We start from the raw sequence: 25321 nt of genomic DNA, 5'->3' as shown, positions 1-25321 counted from the left end.
AGTTTTTGGGGAGTCAAAAGTTATACACACATTTTCAACTGTGCGAGGGTTGGCACCTCTAACCCCATATTGTTCAGGGGTCAACTGTATTTCTCTTCTTTTTCTTTTTAATATTCAGTAGAATGTCCTTAACTGCACACTTGAGCATAATATTCTAATTCCTTCAAACTTATTACGTCATTATTTCTTCATACCATTCTTTACTGATCAATTCCTCTATCTACATTTTATATTATATTGTGGTTAGCTACTTATCTATATTCATAAAAGTTGCATTAATGCTATGTACTTTAATAATTCCACACATATTAATAAGTTTGCTTTGCAATAAAGGAACTGGTTCTGTTTGTTGGTTTATTTGCTTGCTTGCTAGGTACCAGTATTAATTCTGATATATCCTTTTTAAAAGACCTTTTACAAACATGCATACATGCATATATTTATTTATTTATTTAGCAAAGCAGTGTAACATATTCCTTAAGAGTGAAAAATATGAGTGTCTATATTGCTTATGTTTATATTCTGGCTGAACCAATGACTACTATAAATCTTACCAATTAATGACCACTGATTAATATTAAGTCTTACTAATGACTCTCTGTCTCGGTATCTTTGATCTATAAAATAGACATAATAAATAATGCCTACATATTAAGTTGTTGAGAGGACTAAATAAGATGATATATGCAAAGCACTTAATAAGATAGTATATGCAGATAATGTATGAAAAGTACTTAAAACAGATGCTTGGAACATGGTAAGCATTTAATAAAGATATGCTTCTCTTCTCCTCCCTACTTCCCTGGGGTTAGAAGGATATTACTATATACTCAAAATCTATCCCTTGCCACTAGATTCCAGTACTGCAGATACTATAATTACTTGAATAAAATATTTTATATCCCCTTTACGCTTATGGCCAATTCAAATGCTCAATTTAAGTTTCATTATAAAATATGAATGTGTCTTATATACCAACTCATCTTAACATGTTAAGTAGTATGCATATAAACATACTCATGTAAAAGGATGACATTTTTAAAACAATGGTATAGTGACCAGGAGACATTAAAGGTAAGTGAAATTTTTGATTTCTATACTATCACAAAGTGAATTAACTGTAGTTGATCATTAGCAACATCATAAAAAATTTCATAAGAATTCAATAGTGTGGCATATTTCTCCTAAAAGGTCTACAAAGGTAATCTATAAATGGCTTTCCTGTTTTATGAAGTGATCAAGGAGCATCTAAAAATATAGTATCTCTAATTAATAGATAATTTAGATTAAAAGACATTAAACAGACTTATTGACAGCTAAGTTTTGACACAGTACAGTAATTGGGTGCAGTCAACTCTTCAGCTCTTGATAAGACAGACTCATGATTTACCTCCTTTTATCGCTTGTACCCATTTGGTGATCATTTAACTGACTTAAGCACATTCATGCTAACTAAACCAGTAAGAGAAAGAGAAATTAAGTGATACAAAATTTCCTGCTTTTACAATATTTTGACCACTGTAGAAAAAAATTGATGAGGAAAGCTTATATTACCTGTGAAACTTTATTGTTGGCATTATCTATTTTATTGCTGATACTCCCTGTTAATATTGCTGACTTCCTTTGTATTTAATTAATTCATACTAATCACATCCACTATAAGGATTGAGGTGTGACTTAGTTATGTTATTCACTATATCCTAAAATGGCAATCATTTATAATAATCCAGCATAGTTGGGTGCCTGGGTGGCTCAGTTGGTTAAGCGACTGCCTTCGGCTCAGGTCATGATCCTGGAGTCCCGGGATCGAGTCCCGCATCGGGCTCCCTGCTCGGCGGGGAGTCTGCTTCTCCCTCTGACCCCCCCCCCCCCCTCATGTGCTCTCTCTCTCATTCTCTCTGTCAAATAAATAAATAAAATCTTTAAAAAAAAAAAATAATAATCCAGCATAGTGCTTCTGTGCTCCAATAATGACTTCCACTTTCTTTATAGTTGTTGGCACATCTCTATGCTATTTTGGAAGTAAGGCAAACTCAACATGAAACAATTGGACTCAATATTTTAGTAGAAACAATCTGTCACATTTTAACATAATAATACAACTTTTTTTAAGCAAGGATTTGTTTTTTTTTTTAAGGATGGATCCATCTACAAATCAAAAATGCTAATCTACCTCCATGAGATTAATAAAATTCCTAAATTTAGACATCAGTGGTTAAGTCACTAATATAATTTCAAAATTATACTCTAAAGCTGAATGTATTTAGTTCTTTTCCCCCAGCACAAATGTTGATTTCCAAAATAGTCTTTGTTTGCTAAGTGTCCAAATGAAAGCAGTTCAGTAAGTCACTGAATAAAAATAAAAGCTTTCAACAATGAGTAGATAGATGGTCACTGATCTAAATTAACCAATTTTTTAAAATTATCCACAACATATATTATTTAGTAATTGCAAACCATATTATATACAGATTAAAAAATAAAGCTATACTATTCAAAGAAAAGACAAATCTATGGAAAATATTTACCTTTTGGGAGCACATCACTTTATGTAGAATATTAGTTCTCATCAGCAAAGAAGTGAGAAATGTAATATGCTTACAGAAACTAAGTTAAATATTCTCACTGCCAGTAATCATGGTGAGACAGTTGATAGGCCAAATAATGAGAAAACTTACTACATATTGCTAATAAATGATATGAAGTATATTATAGCATTTTTAGATAATTAGATATTAGATAATAGTATTAATACTGAATCCCGCCCGAATAAGGGCCAGTTTTGAATGCAAACAATCACACCTAATACAACTTAATGAGTGCTGAAGATATTGTCATCAAACCTAACTCAGGCATTGTCCCTATCTCTGTCTTAAAGTCTAAGATTCACAAGACCCTACTGAAAATGCAAATGGAAACATAATCCATTTATAAAACATCAGTCATAAATACTTTATCTTGAATATGCTTATAAGGCTGGTTCTCATCATCTATTGAGGACCTGAAAGCATGTTTACATAGAAAAAGAAAGTTATTATTGAAAAGGCTTCTCAGTAGGTGACAATTTAGTCAAAATCTAAATAATGTGAGAAAAAGAACCATGTTGAGTATTTGGCATGAAAGCATCCCAGGTTGGAGAAAAAGCAAAAACAAAATCTCTGAGACGAGAACATGCATGGGGTGTTCAAGGAAAAGCAAGATGGCCAGTGGGGCTGGAGCAGAATGAGCAAGGAAGAGAATGGAAAGAGAGGAGGGAGCCAGGGGCCCCTGGAGGACTGTGAATTCCATCATGAGTATAGAGTGTAGAGAACCCATTGGAGGGTTTGAATTGGAAAGTGACATGTTCTGACCAGCTTCTAAAAATAATTCTGGCTAATGTTCTTCCCCTAAATTTCTAAATGCTTCACTTCACCAAAGTTTCTAGTTTCTGTTCTATTCTCTTCCCCATTTATGTATTTTTTTTTCATATATAGATAGGCAGATACATATATACAGGTATATATGTATGTATATATATGTATGTATACATGTACATCTATGTATATACATACATGTATATGTATATATATACATCTATCTATCTATCTATCTATCTATCTATCTATCTATCTATCTATCTATCTAATTTCTTAGGTAACTTTACTGAGTTCCAATATAAATTTTTTTCATATACATAGGTATACATGTGTGTGTGTATATATATATATAATTTTTTTAGGTGACTTTACTGAGTTCTAACTCTGTAGGCTGATGGTTCCCAAAACTATCTTTCTATTCTCCAGACATGGCCTAGTCAGTATCTCCAGTTGGATGCTTATTGGGGTCTCAAAAAACATAATCCTGCCTTGACCACTGAGTTGTCTATCTTCGCCCCACCACCTCAATCTCTTCTTCCCCAATGTGCCCCTTGCGATTAGCTAAACACCATTTATCCTGTGGCTCTTGCCAATAACCTAAGAGTCATTCTAACTTCTTAAGTTCTCGCTGGACATCCAATTCATCAGCAATCATATCACCAAAATCTGACCACTTCTTAGCCCTTCAAGGGTGATACCCACCATGTAGCCAAATTGCAGCAGCCTTACAAAGACTTACTAGCTTTTTTGGGTTCACAATCAGGGGAGTTCCCCAGGTGAAATCTAAAACTGGCCCCCGTACATAGAGGGTAAGGAAAGACTGAAGAAAAAGGCAAAGCCACTCCAGACTGGTAGGTGGCAAGTTTAATAAGCAAGGGGATTTATATATGAGGCTTGTCCTGGGTGGCTGCAAGATGAATAGCTCTCCACACCTGCCTGCCAGAATCTGAAGACTTCTTTATAGGGGCCTTAATAGGGTTCAGTCATATATTCAGTCCAGATGGTCTCAAGAACACATTACTCTCTCAAGGCTACATCCTTGAAACAGGACAGTGGGCACAACAGTGGGAAGAACATACATGTCAAGATCAGGGGAGGGAGGGATCAGGTTCAGTTCATGGGTCAACCAGTGGTCACGTCCTCTCAATGACCTCCTCTAACAGTCTCTCCTTAATTCCAATCTTGCTTCCCAACCCCATCCTCCACTTCGGCTACCAGTTGTTATTTAAATATATAAATCAGATTACATCATCCTCCAGCAAAATCCATTAAAAACTTTTTTTTTGTAAGCCATGGCCTACAGATGTCCACATCATCTAAATTCTGTGTATTTTTTCAAACGATTTCATTCCGCCCTCATCATTCACAGTACTCTATAGATGGTAGCTATCTTTTAGTCACATCAACATTCCAAGTTCTTTTCCTGACTTAAGGTCCTTGCACTGCTGTTCCTTTTGCCTGGAATGCTCTTCCTCTAGATTTTCAATAGTACCCTCCTTCTCTTCTGCAAGTATACCCAGAACTGGTGCAGAATATCACCTGGATGAGGGAAATAAAAGCTTCTAGCTAGCGTTCATTGGCCACTCTCTCTCAGTATCAGTAGCTTATAAGTGTATAGAAAAAGAAGTTATCTCAAACATTTTGCATTAGTTTCTATTAAATAAATCTGCCCACTCCACTTCCCTATTTCCAAAGTGTACACTGTTTTAGGACAGGGACTTTGTTTGTCTTATTCACTGCTACATTCCTCAGCACTTGAACAGCACCTGAAATACATTCATTGCTCGCCTGATTTTATGAAAATGCATTAGAATTCAGTTCAGTTATATATGGGTTAAATTGGCTTTTCTTCTAATGAAAAAAAAAACTGTGCCCCACTTATAAATCTCTTCCTATGAGAAAACGCACTTCATGGCTCAAACAATTATCTTTCAAATGAAATTTTCAAATACAACTGATCTACATGTGGAAGCTTATATAGATGATACATAGAAAACATATTAAAGAAGATACACATCTTCACTAAAGGCTGGTATTTCGTGGCCAAAATAATCCAGTGAGCCATTAACATGTCTAAAACAAAAATTTTAGTGGGTACCTTCTGGAATCAACCAAATGAATAAATGCATTTTGGATTGCCTGGTGGGTATGAAAATTTAGTACACAAAGTACAGTTTTGATGTCATCTGGTCCAGAACACCAAGCAGAATCCTAGATTCACCAATTATGGTCCTGTTATTAATCTTTTCATTAATGATTTGGCTGGTGCAATTAAATTATGCAAATGAAAGTACGCTACGTAGTTCTGCTAATGGCATTAAGATGAGTGGGTTCAACGGCAACTTAAGAGAACAAAGCTGGAATTCAAAATGCCAGATTCTGTTCAAAGGATCTAAAACTTCGGGGTGGGGGGGGATAATATTTTAGTAATTTCCTTAGAGAATCATAAAATGGATAACTCCTGCAAAGGAAATTGTCCCTGGATTCCGTAAGTCAGCCTGGAGCATAATGTTTCTCCGCTAAGAACTTTTCCACCACTAATAAAATCAGTTAAAAGGATACTGATCCTTTATCCACTCACCTTGTATTCATTTGCAATGTTAGAAATCTAAGGTAAAATTCTGTATTATATCACCATTTTCCCTACTAGTTCCAAAAAATTTAAGAATTTGACCCAAGATCCTTAAGTACTGGAAATCAAATAAAGTCATCCTGAAAGGGGTTTCTGCCAAACTTATCAGAAATGAGAATGGGGGAAAAAAAAAAAAGATTTTCTTATTGTTGACTCACGGAGTCTCTCTTGCTACCAAATACCCTTTGTGAAAGCTAAGTGCCTATTCTCCACATGCAAGCCCAGGCACTTTGCAGTCTCTCCTAAAAGGTTCCAGTTTTTATTTCACTTTGCGAAATTGGCAGGTAGACAACCACACTTTAAAACAATTGTATCCTCAGGGAGTAGACCTACTTTGTTTATTGGCTCCTCTGATCTAAATGCCTCCTGAACTCGTTTTGGGTTGAATGAGTTATATGCTCTTTCACCTAAAATCTGTACTTGGATGCTTTCAAATTAGAAAGGTCTTTGGTTGTTAATTTCTAACAGAAATTCAAGACAGTAATCTCTAACAATTCTTGTAACAATTCAAAAACACACTTCCTTCCTCTTCTGGAATGCTTCATCCATTTACAAGCTCACACACTTATTAACAAATTTGTATTGCTTACTAAATATTTTTAAGAAATATAACATGGAAGTAATGTAAAGACTACATTAAAATGTAAGGTAATACAAATCACAGGAACTATAGGAAACTATGTGATAGTTTAGGAGAAAGGTGACGAGAATCTGAATTAAGTAACAGTTAAGAAAGGAAAGAAGACAAAAGAGAAATAATACTTCATTAGAATGAACACAATTTGGTCATTCACAAGATGTGGTCTGTGAGACAGAAAGCAGTTAGCAACACAACCAAGTGTTCTAACTAAGTACACTGTGTTGATGATAATTCTGGCAATAGATAATACAAGCAGAGAAGCAAAACTGGAATGGAAAAGGTCATACATTTTTTATATATTTGAGTTTTAGGCTTCTGCAGAATATCTACCAGGCAATATCTAACAAGCAGATGGAAACTTGTATTTGCTGAGGTACACAGAGGGACAGACACTTGGGAGTCATCAGGGTAGGGCATGGAAATGGCTGAGATCACCCAAGGAGAACTGATACAGTGAGATGAGATGAAACTGAAAACAAAACCGGGAGAAACACTAATATTAAGGGATAGGAAGAGAAACTAAAAAAAAGATAGATAATGAGTAAACACAGAGGTAGGAAAAGAAGCAAGAGACATTTCCTTTTTTTTTTTTTTTTAAGATTTATTTATTTGAGAAAGAGAAAGAGAGAGTGCACAGGAGGAGGGGCAGAGGGAGAAAGAGGGAGAGAAGCAGACTCCCCACTGAACAGGGAGCCCAACGCAGGACTCTGGGACCCTGAGCTCATGACCCAAGCCAAATCAAGAGTTGGACCCTCAACCAACTGAGCCACCCAGGCGCCCCCGCAAGGGAGGTATTTCTGTGGAAGTCAGAGGAGATGAGGGTTTCAAGAACAGAGCAGTCAATTTTGTCCAAAATGATGGAGAATTCAACTAAAATAGAAAGTGAAGACAGGCCACGAAATTTTTCTCTAACCTATGTCAGAATAGTTCAAGCAGAAATGAAAACCAGAACACAGTAAAGTAAGATGGTAAAAACCCAGGCTGTTCTGAAAAGAACTATGGTGATAAGAAGGTGGTAAAGGAGATAGCATGAGGGTGAAGCAGAGTCAAGATATCAGGAGGAAGACATGAAGTGTTTCTTATGGAAAAATATAAAAAGCTATTCTGCAAAAGAAAAGTTTTAAAAGGTATGTACATTCAGGGCTTCTATAGTATGTATCTTAGATAATAATAATAATTACAGATTACTTAAGGAAAATATAGTTAATCACGTTTGAGGTACCTTCCTATCCCATATACTACTCTCTGCCCTGGACTCAAAGCAATGACATTGGTAAGGACCTCATGTTACCACCTTCACACTCACCCCCAAGATATCCAACCCCATGGAAGTGTCCTTAACTGCCCAGTTATCATGCCCTCTAAAAAAGTAGTTTTCACTGAGAAACAAAGAAACTATATTCAGGGAGAGTGGGCACTTGAAAATCTATGTCCACTCAGGGTTTGGGGAGTTCATTTTTCCTACGTGCACAAAGATGAACAAACAGAGAGATTTGGTCTTCGGAGAGAAACAGAAGCTCAGCGAAGAATCATAATGGAAAGAATATGTGGCCTCAGAGGGAGAGAAATCGAGAAAATAGCTGTCTCAGTCCCAGCCCACATACCTGTTTCTAGCTGCAGTTCCTATAAGGGCAAGCTACTCATCACATTTATGAGATGCTCCTAAATCTCTTTAATATTAACCACCTACATGTGAGGTAAATGAATGCATTTTCTTTCCTTGCAACGAAATTTTGACTAGAAAACAGAATTCTTTTTCTGATTCTTCCAGTGGAATTTGGAAAGCTTCCAATACAAAGCTATGCAGTTAAGTTTTAAATGTTCAGCCACAATGCTATAAATCTTATGAGAAGCAGGAAGGTGACATGGCAACTGTAATGAACTGCACTTATAGGGAATAATGAGCTTATTATAGTGTTCATTTTCATTTTGTAGAAAAGTCAGTCAGAAAGACTATTCTTTGGGGGCTCCTGGGTGGCTCAGCGGGTTAAGCATCTGCTCAGGTCATGAGCTCCAGGTCCTGGGATGGAGGCCCGTGTCAACCTGGCTTCCTGCTCAGCAGGGAGTCTGCTTCTCCCTCTTCCTCTGCCCCTCCCCTCTGCATGTGCTCTCTATCTATCTCTCAAATAAATAAAAAATAAAATAAAATCTTTAAAAAAAAAAAGGAAAGACTTTTCTTTGAATGCTTCTTCAGTGATTCTGCTCTATGCTTCATAACAAAAATGAGTATCACAGCTTCCTTACAATGAAGGACAAGAACAGTAAATTGTGATTTTTACCAGCTTTCCAGTTTCCCCAAATCACCCTCTTAGCTTGGAATAACGTTATCTCTCTTCTCTGAATCATGACATTACCCCTCTCCAAACTATATTGGAAATTATGTTCTAATCAATAGGCTACAACAATAGAGAAGTGAAAATACTCACCCCCCAACCCTCTGGGCACGACTATGACTCCACCCAGCCTCTCACCTCTCAACCCTGGCACGACTACCAATTCTACATCCAGGTACTCAGATTCCACTTGGAACCTGGTTAAACTCCTTTCAGAATGCTGTTTTCAGCCCTCGTGCAGCCCTTCCTCCTAGTTTGGCCTAATTCCATTCCCACAGTTCAAGCAACAGGCTGATCCGATCATCAGTGCTCGGCCAGAGAATCTCGCCCTCATCCCTTCCTCCAGACCTCTGCTTACTTCTGATGTCCTTGCTGCTCCTGAACCTGGGAATGTCCCCAGGGAACAGTTGTGGCCTGGGAGTAGAGCTTTTGAGACAAGAGCAGTGGGTAGATGGAGGGACGATCAGAACCCAAAAGGAAGAAAAAGACACTGTAGGTGACCTTGAGGATAGACTCTATATGTCCCTCTTGCTCATACTGTACCCTCAGAAACTGACATGGTGCCAGCAAGAGGAGGCACTTAGAAAATATCGTTGAACGAATGGACCACAAGGACAGGAGAAGTAGTAAATCACTCTGCCTACACCCAAGAACTTCTCATTCTCTCAGAAGTGAAGCCTCTCCAAATGACACAGGCTCACTATTTCATCTTGCTTAACCTGATCCAACTCCAAACTCTGCAGGGAACTGGCAGCATGTCTTTAAAAAATATGTAAGTAAATAATAAAAAAGATTAATCCATTTCACCTACGAAAGATATCTTTGCTTTAATATGTTCCTCCAAATGTTATTCTAGGGTCCTTGAAAAATGCTATTTATTTTCTATAACAATTATTACATGAAAAGTTTGGGACATATCTTTAATATTAATATACCAACATAAATACCAATCATAAATCATGACATTGTAATTTATATTATGGAATCATCATTAAAACATAAAGTATAAACTTACATGTTTGGATAGGTTGGGGCTCTTGGAATCAACATCATACCTACAAGATTAAAACAGAAAACTCAAATTATTTCCACAAAATAGAGCTACAGAAAAATATCAGTATTTTACAAGAAAACATAAATAATATAAATAGAATCAATCATGAAAAACTAGCAAATTTAGAAGTTTCTTATAATCTGTCATATATATGCCAGTGGTAGAATTCACAATCCCTGGGTCCTTTTATTTCCACAACCTAAGTAGAGGTCCTGATATTTTCAGTCAACAATTCTGCTGCTTGATAAGGAAGTTTAAAACTGTACCATTGTTAAAAAAGTTTATAAAGTAAAAATAAAACAAAAAAGTCTTCTCATTTGTGTGAATCAACAGTATTCTAATACTGCTTAAAATTCCCCAACAACTGCAATTCCTCTCCACTGGGTACGATTAAAAAATAAGCAGGTTAACAGGCTGTCATTTGTGTTCATTTTAAATTTTTATTTATCATTTTAAATGCTACCATTAACTTTGAAATTTGGCTAAAGTAATGAGACATTACTTTTCCCCAATCACTGGACTTAGAGAAACCATGTGTTGTTTTACACAAAGAGAAATGCATTCATAGAGGACTATTTTCTGTTCTGTTTTTGACCAGTTGGTACTGGAAATAAATGATTTCCTAGAAAGATCCTGGGAAAACATCACTCACTATCACTTTAGCCCCTCATTTTAAAGAATTTGTAGAAAAAGTAAGATTGCTAATAGTCAAAACAACCTCAAATCGCTGAAGTCTTAAGTAGGAAAATATCTGTATTGGCTCCAGTGTTTCTCCCAAATCAGATTCCTTTCACACTCCTTGCGCATAGCTTCCTACCAAAACTTAACTGCCTTTTTTTTTTTTTTAAGATTTTATTTATTTATTTGACAGAGAGAGAGACAGTGAGAGAGGGAACACAAGTAGGGGGAGTGGGAGAGGGAGAAGCAGGCTCCCCGCAGAGCAGGGAGCCCGATGCGGGACTCGATCCCAGGACCCTGGGATCATGACCTGAGCTGAAGGCAGTCGCTTAACCAACTGAGCCACCCAGGCGCCCTTAACTGCCTTTTTTTAAGGTTAATTCAAGCCTTCGCTCTCATATAACATGAATGTTTTTACAGAGAAACAGAGCATCTCAATCAAAAGGCAAAGAAACAGAGTTCACAGAAGGTACCAATGCTGAGCAGAGGTTCGCTTACTCCTTAGCAAAGCAGGTTCAACCATAGACCACCTTCAAAATTGTGTGATGCAAAAATACCTGCCTGGGAAGAATTGCAAATTACCCTCCTTCCCATCAGGGCATTCGGATCACTCCGAACAGCTGTAACCTAGAATTTTCAATCAGCTCATTGCCAACATCTACTGAAAACCTACAGATGTTAGTACAAAAAGTATTTCTTATGCAAGACAATTTTTTTAAGAGTAAGACTGAAATTAGCAACTACAGCAATATCAAAGGTGAAAAATAACTGTGCTGGCTTCTTCCCAAGAATCGGAAACCATTTTCTATAAAGGGTATACTGTGGACCAGGGAGAAATAACATGGTATGCTCAGTTCTGTTAAAGGAGGCAAAAAGAAAAGGAGTTAATGTTTTCATCACCAAGAGTTTAAGTATCTTCAAATACAATCCCCTTTCATTGTCTTTAACAAAGCTTTTTTAATGCTAATATCTCAAAACTATGCAATAGACAGCATCCGTCTGAGGGCTTTAGGTAATACGTTGGATTATAATGCATTTGAAATTATCATGAGTTTTCCTTCCATGGAATTTTCCTTCTAACTTTTCTAAAAGTATCAAGACCACTCTGGGCCTCACCCTCAGAGGTCAGACGTAAACACTACATCCTAGAGAGTTAAAATGTGTGTGTGTGCTGAGGTGTATGAGTGGCATACTTTCATTAAGGAGAAGAGATTATATGGAAAGCAGAAAGCTAAGTAGTTTACCCCTAAGAGGGTGCATCCCCACTGCCTAAATTTACTCAGGCCAATTCTGTAAACTTGAAGCTGCTACTGAAATATTATTACCAGAGTACCGAATTGGCAGTAACTGACTTGGGTGGATCCTAAGGATCATGTTTGCAAATAGAGGTAACAGATATTGACTAGAGTTTTTCCCGTACTTCTGAAATTCCAACGAAGGCCCCAACCAAAAACCAAAGATGCTAAGTATCCCCTCATGCTTGGCTCAGAGGTGCTCAAGAGTCACTCTCATTAGAGTCAGACCCTTCTCCACAAACTGACTCATAAAGTGACAGGCTATTCCTACTTCTTGGGCAGCAAGAGGAGGTTCCTTCCACTCCCCAAAGCCAAGAAGGGTAACTCCAAAATCTGAGGTGCCTGAAGAAGGAGAAGACAGCATCTGGTTTCCCAGTCAGATGCTGTTGAGCTGCAGAACCTACCTACGAGTCTGGCCTGTGGCTGCCAGTAAAAGACAATGTCAGGTGACAGTCCTAAGAAAAGCCTTCTGAGAACAGAGGAAGAAGCAGAGTTACCTTTGCGCTACCTTTAAGGTCTAGATTCTTCCGAAGAGACGAGACCCACACCTTGGCCCCAGCTCATCTACCTTTCCTTCTTCCGCCCCTGCTCCCCTGCAAGTAGCTAAAACAATAGCTCCAACTGAGGGGAGAGGAAGTGAAGAGTTTTGAAGTAAGTTTGAGATTAAAGTTTTAAAGTGAAGAATACATATGATTAACAAAATAAGATGGTTCTAATAAACAAAAGTGACTGAAAACCCTCAAAATTAGACCTTGACATTGTTAAGGGAGTCCTTAACCAATGGGAAAAACTGGAATTAACAGTATTGGGAAGAAATTTTTAAAAACTTACTTTCCTCAAAGTCTTGAGATCCTTCAAAAATAAAATACAATAACATTATACATTCCACAAATATCACCATTTGATTTATCAAGAAGGAAAATAATTTGCTAGGTAAGTCAAATCTAGACTCCTAACTACCTTGTGCTGTTCCACTTTAAGTGAAAAAACAAGAGTGAAAAAGATTGTATCTCATTTCTCCTATTCTCCAGCTCATGTTATATAGTGATGTGACTACCCACACCTCTTGCTCAAAGGCATTTTTGTGTAGTTGTTCTGCCAATAATAATTTTCAATTGTGACAAAAAAGTGATTTATGAAGTAACAATACCACTATCAGTATGATAACTGTAACAACATCAATAGATGCCAAGGTTTATGACTTTATCTGTGATACATACACAGCATGATGACAGAGACCATGTCTCTTAAATGAAGAAGTACACATCAAGTCAAAAAGGCAGGAGAATTTTAGAATTCAGCTGATAAACTAATCTTAAATATGTATCTCAGGCATATTAAAGTAACAATAATAATTACTATGGATTAATCAGAACTTACAAGAATTTGGTCCAGTTGTGACAGGAAGACATATTCATTCTATCTCTCCCTCTCTTTCTCTGTCATTACAACTTTCTATCAGCATTGAAAGTTAAATTAAAAAAGGCTCCTGAACACCTTTTCTCAAACCTTCCATAATAGGCAATTCTTTACATCACACATTTTCCCAGCTTCTTTTTAACTGTTTTTTTTTAGAATTTTATGAAATCAATGGACAGATTAAATAAAACACAATTCTGAAAAACATTTACATCTGTCTGTTGGCCAATTCAGACTACTGTGTTCTTCAACATCGCTATTCCTTCAAGCGGACATGTTGTCATAAATGCATTGGAGTATCACTGTAGTTCTCTGGGAGATGCAGGTTGGGGTTACAAATGATTTTATTGCCTACTTTATCCTGTTTTTATTTTCCAAATAGCCTACAATGAATATTTCTTCCTAGGAATTGCACATTGCTAAGACAAAATTTAAAAACCAATTATACCCAGTAGTGCAATTACTGGGTATTTACCCCAAAGATACAAATGTAGAGATCCAAAGGGGTACATGCACCTCGATGTTTATAGCAGCAATGTCCACAACAGCCAAACTATGGAAAGTGCCAAGATGTCCATCGACAGATGAATGGATAAAGAGGAAGTGGTATATATATACAATGGAATATTATGCAGCCATCAAAAGGAATGAGATCTTGCCATTTGCAACGATGTGGATGGAACTGGAGGGTATTATGCTGAGCGAAATAAGTCAATCAGAGAAAGACATGTATCATATGACCTCACTGATATGAGGAATTCTTAATCTCAGGAAACAAACTGAGGTTGCTGGAGTGGTGGGGGTTGGGAGGGATGGGGTGGCTGGGTGATGGACACTGGGGAGGGTATGTGCTATGGTGAGTGCTGTGAATTGTGTAAGACTGTTGAATCACAGACCTGTACCTCTGAAACAAATAATACATTATATGTTAAAAAAAAAAAAGAAGAAGAAGATAGCAGGAAAGGAAAAATGAAGGGGGGGAATCGGAGGGGGAGATGAACCATGAGAGACTATGGACTCTGAGAAACAAACTGAGGGTTCTAGAGGGGAGAGGGGTGGGGGGATGGGTTAGCCTGGTGATAGGTATTAAAGAGGGCACATACTGAATAGAGCACTGGGTGTTATATGCAAACAATGAATCATGGAACACTACATCAAAAACTAATGATGTAATGTATGGTGATTAACATAACAAAAACATAATAAAAAAACACTTACCTAATTGTAAAATTTAAATAAGTATAATTTATCATATGCAAATTATCTCTCAATAAAGAAAAAATAATAATTAGGTATACTAATGAATAAATAGATACACATAACTAATGAAAAAATACAGTGTTTTCCACACTTATTTGGGTAGGTATGCTGGAAAAAATCATGAAGAAAAAGAAAGAGAGAGAGAGAGAGAGAGAGAAAGAAAGAAAGAAAGAAAGAAAGAGGGAAAGAGGGAAAGAAAGAAATGAAAAAGAAAACCTGCTCAGGTTAAAGGTTTTATGTGAGATTTTCTCATGGTACATGGTAAATAAAAAGGAATTAATAAAAGTGATATCAAAAATACTACATGAACTAAGAATATACTTGTTGCTTTTCTTGATAATCAGGTATCCCTTTTTCTGGCCCTAATTGCTTGAATTTTTCAGAGATGCTATACAATTGAAATAAAGCTCTTTGAATCAAATAGCTGAAATTAACCAAATGCATTCAAAAGATAAAATGATACATAATTCAACTTTGCAATATGCTTTCACATTTTTTTTAAAGATTTTATTTATTTATTTGTGAGAGAGAATGAGATAGAGAGAGAGAGCATGAGAGGGGGGAGGGTCAGAGGGAGAAGCAGACTCCATGCTGAGCAGGGAGCTCGATGCAGGACTCGATCCTGGGACTCCAGGATCATGACCTGAGCCGAAGGCAGTCGCTTAACCAACTGAGCCACCCAGGCGCCCATGCTTTCACATTTTGAACATTACATAATTTCTGTGAAAATTACTATAATTTTTAGAAAAGAGAAAGCTGAAGAAGTTAAAACATATCAATTACCTACGCTAATTTTTGTCACTTTATTTCTTCTTGTCACACAGATGAAATGATGTAACATGCTCCCATTCCTATCAAACATAACGATTTCCTAGACAGTCTTACTTTTGTTTATTTAGATAGATTAAATATATTCTATCATATTATTATATTCAATGTGCAACAGAATACTTTAAACATATACTTTCATCAGTATTAAATAACTAAGGCAAAAATAAAGATATCCCAGTTTAGACTTCCTAAAATTTTAGAAATTCAGGTTTTGTAGCATTTAATTACAAACTATTTTAGGCAAAACCTGATCCTTTGAACATATTACACTTTCTGGGCCTTGGTTTTCTCATTTACAAAAATGGATTAATTCCACTTCAGAAATTTGTTGGGTGGGTTAAAGTTATATATGCATATGATTCTATTACAAACTCTGAATAAGAGTAGTAGTATTACTAACAAAAATAACCTCTTTTTGTCTGTGCCTACAAAACTTATATACTAACTCTCAAACTCCATGAGCTTCTGTAACTATTTCATTTAGTTTATAAGTGGAAGAGATTTGTAACGAACATATTAAACCATTTTATCATTCCTTCCTTCTGAATTTCTGCCAGTGAATGTATTGGTTCTGTTTTCCTTTTTTTTTTTTTTTAATTCCCTGAAACACATACAAGTTAAACAATATTACTGATTTATCATCAAATACTAGGGAAGTATAGGATGTTCTAGCAATGCCCTAACTTCCTCCTACTTTTAAGTCTTCCCTTGTTCATGCTAAGTATATCTAGTAAGCTTACAAACATGACATAAGTATCAGGTGCCTCCTTAACCTAATATATTCTCATTTGGACTCACTTTACCTAATATATTCTCATTTAGACTCACTGGTTTGTCAAAGTGATTGTTGAAAAGCTACCTGTTTAAACAGGCATAACATTTGAAGACTAACCAGCACTGAGTTCAGTGGAATTACATTTCTTGCACTGGACACTTTTTAAAACCCACTAGCTTCCACAGCCTCATCTTCAGTAGAGATGAGAATGTGATCACTAGCCTCTGTGTACAGGTAAATCATTCTTTATCTTCTTTTCCTCTCCAAAATGATTAGCCCAGCTCTTAATTTTTGCTCCTTGATCTATTGATTAACAAACATTTTATTGTTGTCCTCCTTTTGAAAGCACCCTTCTTTCCATTCCACTTGTGAAATTCTGTAATAGCCACAGTCATGACATAGATGATAAAGGATGAGTAGGACATAGGCTTAAGAAACTAGGGCCAAGTAGGGACAGTGGTGATATAGTCACCCGGTAGCAGCTGCTTGTGATGGTGACAGGGGCCTTTGGGCAGACAGCAACCAAAATAAAATAGAAATGATTCTGAAAATCAGAGCTAAAACACGGGCAACAAGTTCAGAGAACAATGCCTATAGGACCTTGGCTTTACAGGCAAATTCTACCAAACTTTAAAGAAGAATGAATACCTATACTTCTTAAACTATTCCAAAAAATAGAAGGGGAAGGAAAACCTCCAAATTCAGTCTATGAGGCCAACATTACCCTGATATCAAAACCTGATAAACACCACATCAGAAAAGAGAACTACAGGCCAAAAATTCCTGATGAACATAGATACAAAAATTCTCAACAAAATACTAGCAAACTGAATTCAACAATACATTAAAAAAATCATTCACCCTGATCAATTGGGATTTATTCCTGGGCTGCAAGGGTGGTTTGATATTCACAAATCCATCAATGTGAAACATCACATCAATAAAAGAAAGGATAAGAACCACATAATCATCTCAATAGACGCAGAAAAAGCATTTGACGAAGTACAACATCCATTCATGATAAAAACCTTCAACAAAGTAGATTTGAAGGGAATATACCTCAACATGGTAAAGGCCATATATGAAAAAACCCACAGCTAACATCATCCTTAATGGGGAAAAACTGAGAGCTTTTCCCCTAAGGTCAGGAACAACACAAGGATGTCCACTCTTACCACTATTATTCAGCATAGCACTGGAAGCCCTAGCCACAACAATCAGAGAAAAAGAAGATATAAAGCATCCAGATTGGTAAGGAAGAAGTAAAACTTTCACTCTTTGCAGATGACAGGATACTATATATAGAAAACCCAAAAGGCTCCACCAAAAAACTGCTAGAACTGATAAACGAATTCAGTAAAGTCACAGGATACAAAATCAATGTGCAGAAATCTTGCATTTCTACACATCAATAATGAAGCAGCCAAAAAAAGAAATTAGGAAAACAATCCCATTTATAATTGCACCCAGAATAATAAGATACCTACGAATAAACCTAACCAAAGAGGTGAAAGACCTGTACTCTGAAAACTGTAAAACAGTGATGAAAGAAATTGAAGATGACACAAAGAAATACAAAGATATTCCATGCTCATGGACTGGAAGAGCAAATATTGTTAAAATGTCTATAGTACCCAAAGCAATCTACATATTTAATGCAATCCTTATTAGAATACAGCACTTTTCACAAATTAGAACAAAGAATCCTAAAATTTTTATGGAACCACAAAAGACCCCAAAGAGCCAAAGCAATCTTAAAAAGGAAAAGTAAAGCTGGAGGCATCACAATTCTGGGCTTCAAGTTATATTACAAAGCTGTAGTAATCAAAACAGTACGGAACTGGCACAAAAACAGACACATAAATCAATGTAACAGAATAGAAAACCCAGAAATAAACCCATAATTATATGGCCAATTAATCTTTGACAAAGCAGGAAAGAATATGCAATAGAAAAAGGTCAGTCTCTTCAACAAATGGTTGGGAAAACTGGACAGCCACATGCAAAATAATGAAACTGGATGGCTTTCTTACACCATACACAAAAATAAATTCAAAATGAATTAAAGACCTAAGTGTGAGACCTGAAACCCTAAAGAACTAGAAGAGAACATAGGCAGTAACTTCTTTGACATCGGACTTTGACATAGCAACTTCTTTCTAGATATCTCCTGAGGCAAGGGAAACAAAAGCAAAAATAAACTATTGGGACTATATCAAAATAAAAAGCTTCTGCACAGTAAAGGAACCAATCAACGAAACTAAAAGGCAACCTATAAAATAGAATGTATTTGCAAATGACATATCCAATAAAGGGTTAATATGCAAAGTAAGTAAAGAACTTATAAAACTCAACACCCGCCCCCCAGTGATCCAATTAAAAATGGGCACAAGACATGAAGCGATATTTATCCAAAGAAGACATCCTGATGGCCAACAGACACATGAAAAGATGTTGTTTGTTATCACTTACCATCAGGGAAATGTAAATCAAAACTACAACGAGGTATCACCTCACTTCTGTCAGCATGACTAAAATCAATAATACAAGAAGCAACAGGTGTTGACAAGGTTGTGAAGAAAATGGAACCCTCATGCATTGTTGGTGGGAATGCAAACTGGTGCAGCCACTGGAGAAAACAGTATGGAGGTTCCTCAAAAAGTTAAAAATAGAACTACCTTATAATCTAGCAATCCCAATACTGGGTATTTACCCAAGAATACAAGAACACTGATTCAAAGGGATACATGCACCCCTGTGTTTATAGCAGCATTATTTACAATAGCTAAATTATGGAAGCACCGAAGTATCCATCGACTGATGAATGGATAAAGAAGATATATATATATTATTTGTGTGTATAATATATATATATAATGTTATATTATTCAGCCATAAAAAAGAATGAAATCTTGCCATTTGCAATAACATGGATGGAGCTAGAGAGTATAATGCTAAGTGAAATAAGCCAGTCAGAGAAAGACAAATACCATATGATTTCACTTATATGTGGGATTTAAGAAAAAATACAATGAGCTAAGGGAAAAAAATAAGAGAGAGAGGGAGACAAATCAAAAAACAGACTCTTAATTATAGAGAACAACTGATGGTTACCAGAGGGGAGGTGCGTGGGAGGATGGGTTAAATAGATAATGGGGTTTAAGGAGTGCACTAGTTGTAATGAGCACAGGGTGATGTATGGAAGTACTGAATTACTATACTGTACACCTGAAACTAATATAACACTGTATGTTAACTAACAGGAATTAAAATAAAACTTAAAAAGCGTATGGGATCTCTAAGTTGGTCTCAAAGATTAGAATCAGGGATGAGTACTCTTGTCCACATCTTTTCATCCTAAAATTTGACTCTGAATTATTTATACTCTGAAAATTTAAAAAATTGTAAGAAATTTACATACCAGGACATTTCCTGTAGGATTACAGGTAATAGTAAAAGTAGAACAATCCAAAATGTCCATCAGTAGATGTCTGGCTACATAAATTGTGTTTTCTCAAGCAATGAAAATTATGCAGCATTAAAATAAATGAAACATCTATATAATATAGTGGCATAAAAAGATATCTGAAAAATTCAAGTAATAGGAAAATATTTGTGATTTTCTAAATATTGAGACTCCCATATGTTTGTGTATCTTTAAAAAAAAAAAAGATCTGCAAGTATATACATCAAGTCATTTACATTTTTGGTTGTTTGTGGGTTGAGATTTTTTTTTGGTATTGAACTAACAGGAAATTTTCACTTTTAAATGCCTATATTATTTAAAGTTTATTAATAAATATTTACTACTTTTAAATGAGAGAAAACAATGCAAATGAACAAACAATGCAAATGAACAAACAATACAAATGGCCGGTTTTAGGATAAAGTTGAGTCTAAAAGCAGAGGGAAAAAATTAAGCAGGTATCATGCTGGTGTGAGAGAGAAGAATTCTTAAAAACGGCTGCTATGAAGGCCTGAACAATGGGAGAACCATATTCAACATGATTTATATGTGGCTTTTAAATAACAACACTATGTGCGATCTCCATGATAAACATGGTCAGGAAATCATTATATTCCACTTTAGGATTTTTTTCTCAGAAGTATCATTTTTATTATTTGAACAGGGGTTTCAAGGACATAAAAAGCAAATGGGTCATAATAAATTTTGCTTGATAAATATAATGAATACTTAGAACTGCTATAACTCTTGAAGGAAAGGGCCTGGTATAAGAGTCTCCTTTTTTAAACAGAAGGGTATTTTACTGCACACATTTTAGAAGAAAACGAGAAAGGCTGTTCATGGTAAATAACTTTCTTTTTACATTAGGAAGCAATCTAGGACTTTTTCAAATAAGATATTGATAGCTTTTATCAAAAAATATTTATAAATTGTGACAGCCTGGTACATTTTATTGTTTCCAGCTATTTAAAGACATTTCTATTTTTAAAGACTTGCAATGTTCATAAACTCTCTTTTAATCTAAGTACATACTATATGTTATACTTTTCCCTCTCAATAGATTTCCTTTGAACAATATCCAAATACTTCAACAACCATCAGAGTTTATATCTGTGAAACAAAAACTCAGTAATGAATAATATCTTACAAACAAACTGACTCCAGATTCTCTGCAGACAAGAAGTTGAATTTAACGATAATATTTTGATATGCCTAATTCAGCATCAAAATCACAAGAGTATTAAAAATATCAAAAATTCTGGTTCCAGCATCCTGGGTCTTGGAAATATGAGGCCACGAAGAGATAAAAGGAAGCAATAGTGGTGATTAACATAATAAAAAAAAAAAAAAAGGAAGCAATAGTCAGGCAGAGATCCATATAGTATACAAAGAAGCAGCTGAAAAGAAACTTCAAGATCTGAGGGATACCAGCCATGGAGTAAATGAGATCACCTTGGAGCATATGCGGAACTTGTAAAGAAACCACTGAAGCCGAAGATGGTTTGAAAGGATGTCCATATATACCACCCAGCATTTTGGCATAGTTAAATTGCTTACTAATTTTTTCAATAAACATAGAGCCAAAAACCTATAAAATACAAAGTGGTGCTAGGAATAGTGCTTAGGCCACACTCTAAGTAGAATTAATCTGGTTTCCTGCCAATATAATCTAGTATTTGTGCAACCACACCCAGCTATATGTTACAAAATTTGCCTGTAAAAGTCAATTTTTTAACAATGCAAGTTATACCAGAACTCACAAGTCAAAACGAAGGTTCTCCCTTTCTTCAAAAAAGTAGTCCAGGATAAATTTTCGTACAAAATCAGGATTTAAAGTATTATCAATCACTTCAGTCCTTCCAAACTGTAGAGAAAAAGAGAGAGAGAGAGGTTAAAATCAAGCCTTGCATGGTTACCTATTACAGTACAGTACCTAGTATTAATATAGTTCCTTGAAAACATAAGCTATAAATTTCCAAATGACTGGATAAAGTAAAGTCCTGCAGAAAATTTTCTGGAGACAAAATCACTCCCTCTTAGTCACTCAGGGATATCTGAAAATAAGCACTGAGTTCATTCAAATTATTAACAGCAGCTTCTGAAAATTCATATAACAAGCTGTAACACTTTCTCCCCTCTTTTCCCCCCTTGAAAGCCAAATCCCATTCTAGTCAAAAGAAGTTATTTCTCCCTTAAATTTTAATGTATCACAAATATTTTTCCTAACCTAGTGTATAACCAGGCCATGCAACATATATTCTTATAACTAGAGGGGTCCAAGTATTCATAATCACTAAGTCCTCTACACAAAACAGTTTATTAGCCATGTTTTGGGGAGAACTTTCTTATAATCTATTACTTCAGTCATTTGGGTTTTCTTTTGTTTTGTTTTGCTTTGCTTTAATTCTTATGGTATCTAGACACCCTAAAACAGGACCTATAATACTGTTTTTAAGCTAGTGAGTTGCACTTTTGCTTAAAAAAAAAAAGTTTCTCCATCTTAGGAGAAGTGGAAACCAAGAAACAAAACTTTCTAGTCAGGAAGGCCACCAGGTTCTGCTTCCAAAGTCAGAGCAGAAATATAAATAAATTTTACAACTCTTTATTTTTGTATTCAGCTTACATTCTTCCCCTCCTACTCCCATGGAATTCTAATAAGGTAGTTTTAACCTTTGGTTCTGAACAGCATTATGCATGCCATCTTATCAGAGAACAAACTTTTATTAAAGCTCACAGAAATATTATTTTTTAATAGGAATAAGAAAACTGTGCTAAGCCACTAAAAAGTGAAGGTCATGCTTACATAAATTTTGATAATAAAACTACTGTACAAAATACTGATGACAAAGGATTTACTACGGCTATTGCTAACTAATTATCCAAAAAAGAACTAGTTTGCAGAGGCTTATGTATCTGACAATGTTTTATATCATGGACCAATATCATACAGACAAACCACAACTTAGGTCATTAATTCAACATTTCCAAACTAGTGAACATTTACTTTAAATAATAATAGTAATTACAGCCACAACTTACCGAGTACTTACTTTGTTTCAAGTACTTTTCACACATTACTTTAAATCTTTGCCATAACCATGAAAGGTAGGTATTATTAGTCCCACTTTAAAGATGAGAAATCTTTAAAAATAAATAAATAAAGAGAAAACTGAGGCAGAGGATTCACTTTGGCTACATAATCTACATTCTTTCTAGGACTCTCCTTTATATCATGTGAGGCCTTGAGACGATCCAACAATGAGCCTATCCATGGTTTCTAATTTTTAAAAAGTGGGACTGTACCAAATAACCATGTGCTGGCAGTGCCCATGCACCCCAAAAGAGCAGTGCAGAAGTCAAGAAGCTTAAGTCTGAACCAGACATAGCCTGGGCCCTCCCAGCCTTTCCACTCTGCCTGGAAGCTCCCCAGGCCACAGCAGACAGCACCAAACCAGCAAATGCACAACACTCTTGAATAGAAATTCAGCCAGGATCCATATTCCCTGGCACCCAAATCCCTCTTGTGGCCTTGAACCCAAACTCACAAGCAGAGGAAAGAAGACAAAGTGAAATTTCCCAGTGTGAGCCCCACTGAGTAGCAAGCCAACAATTTTCCAGGGCCTATGAGCCATTAAAACATCCACAAGCCTGTTTGCTAGGGGCGGCTGGCTTGTCAGCAATATGGGTAGCTGCGTATACTCCACTATCTCAAGTGAAGATTAATAGGCAGCCATCAAAATTTTAGCTAGTCATCTACATACTATGAACACTTATTACAATATGCCTTCCCACACATAGTCCTGATGCCTTCGACCATATCACCAGTAACCTTCGCATTGCAAAATCCGGCAGTCACTCTTCGGCCCTTCTCACACTAGACTGCTCAGCAGCATGGGGCATGGCTGTCCTCTCTTTCCTTTCTGAAGAAGTCTTTTCTTACCTTTGACACCACACTCCTGTTTCTCTTCCCTTCCTAGATTCTCAGGCATGCAATCTCTCATTGTCAGAGCACAGTTCTAGGCCATCTTCATCTGTCAATCTTTACTCTTCTGTTAGATTATTTTATCTGTTCCTCTGACTTTAAATCCTATCCACATGATGGTAATGTCCAAATGCAAGCATCATCCCAGACTCACTTCTGAGTCTGGGCTGATGCACACAACTGCCTTCTTGGCTTATACATGTGGTTGTCTAACAGGCTCCTCAGAATTATTATCGAACTTTAAATACTTATTTTATACCACAACCAGGACCCCAATCCCAGTGTTACCAAGTCTACGCCTTGTCAATAAACAACACCATCATCCTCTCGGTTCCTTCGGCCATAAATGGGAGTCATCCTTCTGAACTCCTTCTTTTTAACCACCAACTCCTATTCATCACCACTTCATAAACTGGCAATTCCAACCTCAAACACATCTTCCAGCTGTCTCCTTCTCTCTGGATCTCCTGTCCACAGCTTACTTCAAGCTTTTCAGCTTTCTCATGGACCACCTCAAGGCCCTCCTAATTCACATCTTTGTGTCCTCTTGTTCTCCCTCCAATTCTTCCTCTGTATGACATCCAGAATAATCTTTTGAAAAGTGTAAATATAGTCATGCAATTTCACCTCCCAAAAGGTCTCTAATGGCTTCACATAATACCTCAAATAAAACCTCTTTTCTTTTGTCTGCAGGACTGGCTCCTTTCTACCTCTGGGATTTCATCATGGGCCAGTATCTCCTCTTTCTCTTCACCACAGCCAGCTGGCCTTCTTTTAGATCCCTTTACTCACCAAATCCTTTCCATCCCATGGCCTATGCACCTATGTGAGTAACCCCACTCTTGCTTGGCTGATTTTTCTCATCTTTTAAGCCTCTATTTAAATGTCAGCATTCTAGAAGACATGAACAGACATTTGTCCAAAGAAGACATCCAAATGGCCAACAGACACATGAAAAAGTGCTCAACATCACTCGGCATCAGGGAAATCCAAATCAAAACCTCAATGAGATCCCACCTCACACCAGTCAGAATGGCTAAAATTAACAAGTCAGGAAACGACGGATGTTGGCGGGGATGCAGAGAAAGGGGAACCTCCTACACTATTGGTGGGAATGCAAGCTGGTGCAACCACTCTGGAAAACAGTATGGAGGTTCCTCAAAAAGTTGAAAATAGAGCTACCCTACGACCCAGCAATTGCACTACTGAGTATTTACCCCAAAGATACAAATGTAGGGATCCAAAGGGGTATGTGCACCCTGATGTTTATAGCAGCAATGTCCACAATAGCCAAACTATGGAAAGAGCCAAGATGTCCATCAACAGATGAATGGATAAAGAAGATGTGGTATATATATACAATGGAATATTATGCAGCCATCAAAAGGAATGAGATCTTGCCATTTGCAACGATGTGGTTGGAACTGGAGGGTATTATGTTGAGTGAAATAAGTCAAACAGAGAAAGACATGTATCATATGACCTCACTGATATGAGGAATTCTTAATCTCAGGAAACAAACTGAGGTTGCTGGAGTGGGAGGGATGGGGTGGCTGGGTGATGGACACTGGGGAGGGTATGTGCTATGGTGAGTGCTGTG

The 25321-nt window shown here is 36.5% G+C and overlaps 1 protein-coding gene across 5 annotated transcripts in view; it reads right to left on the bottom strand.

The window, feature by feature from the left end:
* The window catches only part of CPNE8 (copine 8), a 226900-nt gene that overhangs the window by 140797 nt on the left and 60782 nt on the right, over positions 1-25321 (bottom strand). For 4 of the 5 annotated variants that reach the window (XM_064591402.1, XM_064591404.1, XM_064591401.1 and 1 more), the window contains exons 4-5: positions 21500-21603; positions 9977-10016 (exon numbers count right to left, since the gene is read on the bottom strand). In XM_064591402.1, the coding sequence (XP_064447472.1) occupies positions 9977-10016; positions 21500-21603 (144 nt within the window). Of the gene's footprint in view, positions 1-9976; positions 10017-21499; positions 21604-22778; positions 22881-25321 lie in introns of those variants that run through there. The other variant, XM_064591403.1, reaches the window with a different exon arrangement.

Source organism: Mirounga angustirostris, unplaced genomic scaffold, assembly GCF_029215605.1.
Source record: "Mirounga angustirostris isolate CCGP_5_RB_7025 unplaced genomic scaffold, mMirAng1.0.hap1 SCAF_5, whole genome shotgun sequence".
Taxonomy (NCBI): Eukaryota; Metazoa; Chordata; class Mammalia; order Carnivora; family Phocidae; genus Mirounga; species Mirounga angustirostris.
This window is presented reverse-complemented; position numbering and strand designations above follow the sequence as displayed.